At 38.9% G+C, this 5,396-nt stretch overlaps 1 protein-coding gene across 1 annotated transcript; it reads left to right on the top strand.

Moving 5' to 3' along the window:
• The first annotated feature begins 530 nt into the window (after positions 1-530).
• Positions 531-1,232, top strand: LOC127787546 (uncharacterized). The gene has a single exon (XM_052315604.1). It carries the CDS (start codon positions 531-533, stop codon positions 1,230-1,232), a length of 702 nt encoding a protein of 233 aa, XP_052171564.1.
• The last annotated feature ends 4,164 nt before the right edge of the window (positions 1,233-5,396 follow it).

Genomic DNA, 5,396 nt, shown 5'->3' with positions numbered 1-5,396 from the left:
CGGTAGAGATTAGGGCATTTTGATTCGTGTGTTGACCGGCTATGGATACATAGGGGTTGCACACTGGTTAAAATATTTTTTTTAATTTCTATTTATCATTTGATGAGACGGGGATGCACAAATATTGAGACCCAAGAACCTATTATGTGAGGGGATCGATATTCAACTGTGCAGACTTGTCAGCGTGATGATATAATTTAACCATGTTCAATTGCCAAGAAACTATTATGTGAGGTACATTGGACTGGGAGCCAAAATAATATTTGGGCCGTACATGAGATGTACTGGACAAGAATTGTCCACTTATTGAATTTATTATTCCAAGAATCTATTATGTGAGGAATAATAAGTTTGATAAGAATCCAAACACCCACTGGAATTCATGCCAACGTGAATTCGCATTTTCCTTCATTGGGAGTAAGGAATCTGATAAACTTAGTGGGAGGCACTGTTTGATTTAAAGACCAAAATCAAATAGTTAAGGAAAATAAGATATCTAATAATCTATTTATTTTCTGCAGATACATCAAATGGCTTCATTGCACCCACTTACAAGAAATCTTGACAAGCACCAATTAATTGGACCAAATTTCAATGATTGGCTCTTAAACTTGAAACTGATTTTGAACTTGGAGAAAATTACTTATGTATTGGATGCTCCTGTACCCGTGCCTGCTAATGATGATGGAGGGGAAAGTGTTCCTCAAAATATTACTCAAGAGGAGCAAGATACTCTTACCAAGTGGCGAGATGATGATCTCACCGCTAGGAGTTATATGCTTGTTTCAATGAGTAGTGAATTACAGCGTCAACATGCGAATATGCCTGACGTGTACTCTATCATCACACGCCTACAAGAGTTGTATGGTGAACAAAGTCGGAGTGCGAGATATGAGATATCTAAGTCACTATTTAGGGAAAAGATGTCTCTGGGAGGATCAGTGGGAGAACACGTTCTCAAAATGATCTCCTTGTTAGAGAAGTTGAAGGGTTTGGGGGATGAGTTGAATCCTCACCTCCAAATTGATTTGATCCTTCAGTCTTTTCCAGATTCGTATGGAAATTTCATATCAAATTTCTATATGAATAAAATAGAGTGTACTCCAGCAGAGTTAATGAATATGCTCATTACGGCACAAAGCAACATGAAAACGGGTACTGTGATGGCTGTTACCTCTTCCAGTAAGACTAGGAAGGGGAAAGGCAAGAAAAAGGCCACACAAGTACCATAGGGGGCCAAGACAATAAGTAAGAAGAAGGAAAAAGTTGTTTCCAAAGGAAAATGTTTCCATTGTGGCAAGGAAGGGCACTGGAAGAGGAACTGCAAAGATTACCTCAGTTCCTTGAAGAAGGAAGCGGAAGGTATGATGATAGTTCATGAGTATTTTTCCATTGCTCATTGTTCTACTTTATGGATTCTAGATTCTGGAGCGACAACTCATGTTTGTGCTTCTGTACAGGATCTAGAGTAAAGTAGAAGGCTCACAGATGATGAGATCGTGCTGAAGGTGGCAAACGGGGCAAGAGTTGCAGCCACGGCTATTGGCACTGTTACTTTATCTTTATTACATGGACATAGTTTAGTTTTAAACAATTGTTTATGTGTACCTGGAGCTTTTAAGAACATTATTTCTATTCCTGCTTTAGTGAAAGAGAATTATGAATTTTCTTTTAAAAATAATGTTTGTGAAATTTATTTTGAAAATAAATTGATTGCTTCTGGTAATTTTGTCAATGATTTTTACATTTTGAATGCAACTGTTGAAAATGATAAAAATCTGCGTGTATTGAATAATAACAAGAGATAAAGGGATAACCCAAATCCCAAAATTCTATGGCATCATCGATTGGGTCATATAGGGGATGATAGAATCACTAAGTTGGAGAAAGATGGGCTTCTTGGCCCATTGGGTTCTGAACCTTATCCAACATGTGAATCTTGTATCCTAGGAAAAATGACCAAATCACCCTTTGTTGGACAAGGGGTTAGAGTTACAGAATTGTTGGGATTCATACATTTTGATGTATGTGGGCCAATTAATGTAATGGCCCGAGGGGGTTATCAATATTTCATAACTTTTACAGATGATATGTCTAGATATGGATATGTTTATCTTATGAGACATAAATCTGAATCTTTTGAAATGTTCAAAGATTTTAAAGCTGAAGTAGAAAATCAAACTGGTAAAAAGATAAAAGCCTTACGATCAGATCGTGGAGGCGAATATCTAAGTCATGAGTTTGAAGATTTTCTTAAGGTCTCGGGTATTATTTCACACCGCACTCCACCAGGAACACCTCAACTGAACGGGGTTTCAGAAAGGAGGAATCAGACTCTATTAGATATGGTCCGAAACATGTTAAGTTATTTTGACTTACCATTGTTCCTATGGGGTCATGCCCTTCTTACTGCAATATACCTTCTAAATAGAGTACCTTCCAAGTCAGTTCCTACAACACCACATGAGATATGGTTTGGTAGGAAACCAAGTCTTAAACATATTAAGATTTGGGGATGTACAGCTTTTGTGAAAAAGCTTAAATCAGAAAAACTTGAAACTCAATCTTTAAAGGGTAGTTTCATAGGTTATCCTAAGGATACCTTAGGATATGAATTCTATATTCCTGAGCTGCAACAAGTAGTTGTTAGCAGAAACGCCATTTTTCTTGAAAAAGAGTTTATTCAAGAAGGTGGAACAAAAAGGAAAATAGAACTTGGTGAAGAGTTCGCAGATCCTGAATCTATCCTACAAGATGTCCAATTATCAAGTGAAGAGCCAAGGCTGAGTCTTACACCTCCCAATAGGAGGAGTGAGAGGATACCTCGGCCACCTGAGAGATATGGTTTCCTAATTGAACAAGAGTTGTTCTTAGTAGGAGACCATGATCACTCAGATGACCCTACCACTTACCGAGAGGCGATGTCAGACATCGACTCACAAAGATGGCTAGAGGCTATGAAATCTGAAATGGATTCCATGTATTCGAACCAGGTCTGGACTCTTGTAGATCCACCAAAAGGTATAGTACCTATTGGATGTAAATGGGTCTTCAAGAAAAAGATAGGTTTGGATGGAAAGATAGAGACCTACAAAGCAAGACTAGTGGCAAAAGGTTATCGTCAAAGGCAAGGTGTTGACTATGAGGAAACCTTTTCTCCAGTTGTCATGCTTAAATCCATTAGGATTCTACTAGCCATTGCCACTCATTATGATTATGAGATTTGGCAAATGGATGTGAAGACAGCTTTTCTAAATGGTTATATAGATCAAGATATCTATATGGAACAACCTGAAGGCTTCACACCCAAGGATCAAACAGGGAAGGTATGCAAGCTTAAGAGATCCATTTATGGTCTTAAGCAAGCATCCAGGAGTTGGAACATTCATTTTGATAATGAAGTCAAATTGTTTGGGTTCATTCAAAACGTTGACGAGCCCTGTGTATACAAAAAGGTTAGTGGGAGCGCGATTGCATTTTTGGTCTTATATGTTGATGACATCCTACTCATTGGGAATGATGTAGGATTGCTATCAAAAATAAAAGTATGGTTGTCAAGTACGTTCTCCATGAAAGATTTGGGAGAAGCTGCCTACATTCTCGGCATTCGGATCTATAAGGATAGAACCAAGAGATTGATAGGGCTCTCCCAAACCAAGTACATAGAAAGAGTGTTGAAGAGGTTCAACATGGAGGATTCCAAGAGAGGCCTACTGCCCTTTAGACATGGAATCCACCTCTCTCGAGATATGTGTCCCAAAACACAAGAAGAGAGAGATCGCATGTCTAGGATTCCTTATGCTTCGGCAATAGGAAGCCTAATGTATGCGATGTTATGTACTAGGCCTGATATCGCTCATGCTATAAGTGTTACAAGCAGATATCAATCTAATCCAGGTGAGCAACACTGGATTGCTGTTAAGAACATCCTTAAGTACTTAAGAAGGACTAAGGATTTGATTCTTACATATGGAACGGGAGAACTTAAAGTGGAAGGTTACACAGATTCTGATTTCCAATCAGATGTTGATGATAGAAAGTCTATCTCAGGCTATGTGTTTTCTTGCAATGGTAGAGTATTCAGTTGGAAAAGTTCCAAACAAGATACTACCGCCGATTCTACTACAGAGGCCGAGTATATCGCGGCATCCGATGCTGCGAAGGAAGCCATCTGGATCAAGAAGTTTGTGACAGAACTTGGAGTGGTTCCCTCAATAGAGTCTGCTGTGCCCTTGTTTTGCGACAACAATGGGGCCATAGCGCAAGCCAAGGAACCAAGGTCTCACCAAAAGTCCAAACACATTGAGAGACGCTTCCACCTCATTCGAGAGATTGTTGGCAGAAGAGATGTCAATGTGCAGAGAGTAGATACATCAGAGAATGCAGCAGATCCACTGACTAAGGCCATGAACCAGAAGCAACTAGATTCTCATCTAGTCAGATGGGGTATGAGATACCATTCAGAATGGTCTTAGGGCTAGTGGGAGATTGTTAGATATAAGCCCTTAAGACCAGTTCTAGTGACACAATAGGGCTTGATCTTGTAATTCTTTAAACCTTATTTAATGGCAAGTTTTGTGTTTAATTGAAATTGCAATATGATTTGAATTGAACATACAAATATCCTTTAGTATAATAAGGAGTGGATACCATTCTTAATTGTTAAGAATAATCGAGACGGATAATCCACAATACGTTATACTATAAATATGTTCCTGGTCATAGAGTTCCTAACTTGGATAATTAGTAACTCGCAAAGGCTGGCACATCATCTTCCTCATTGTTTAGTATAAGATACCGAAAGACAAGATTGGTGGGTCTTGTACCACTCTGTATAAGATATAGAAGGAAGACGAGTGGGTGCTCGTTATAGGAACGAGTTCACTGAACGAGACTATTAATATTGAATCACATGGGTTTTATCTCACGGGTCAATGATTTAATATTAACTACGGATCTGCATTAGTCCTTAGACCTGAGATGACATGGATATCTGTGTATTAGTGGATTAGGATATTAGCGATATTATATGATTGTCCTAATCAGGGATAGCCGTACGTATCTATGTGCCTAGTTCAGTGACACACGAGGTATATGTGCATCAGACATGGAATCTATCACCTCGAGATATACGAGGAGGATGTCCTATGCGATCCAATAGTCACTTGACGATGAATCCTTGGCTGAGGTAATATGACGACGGAATTTGGATTCCGCAGAGGGTGTGTCATATTAGTCAAGTGTGATTATTGGATTTGGTCATACGACGAGATCGAGAGATTTGACCTACTGACCGTGATCTCATATCTCGTTAGGATATAGTATGATAGAGGGACTATATTACAGGGCACCGTAGTGTAAGGTTCACATTTTCGCTTCACATTAAATTGGGTAAT

Source organism: Diospyros lotus, chromosome 12 (genome assembly GCF_014633365.1).
Source record: "Diospyros lotus cultivar Yz01 chromosome 12, ASM1463336v1, whole genome shotgun sequence".
In the NCBI taxonomy this organism is placed as follows: Eukaryota; Viridiplantae; Streptophyta; class Magnoliopsida; order Ericales; family Ebenaceae; genus Diospyros; species Diospyros lotus.
The sequence above is the reverse complement of the archived record's forward strand: the minus strand, read 5'-3'. Positions and strand labels throughout refer to the sequence as shown.

Coding starts and splice junctions, on each gene's coding strand:
- LOC127787546 (XM_052315604.1), top strand. CDS start 531: ATGGCTTCATTGCACCCACTTACAAGAAATCTTGACAAGCACCAATTA.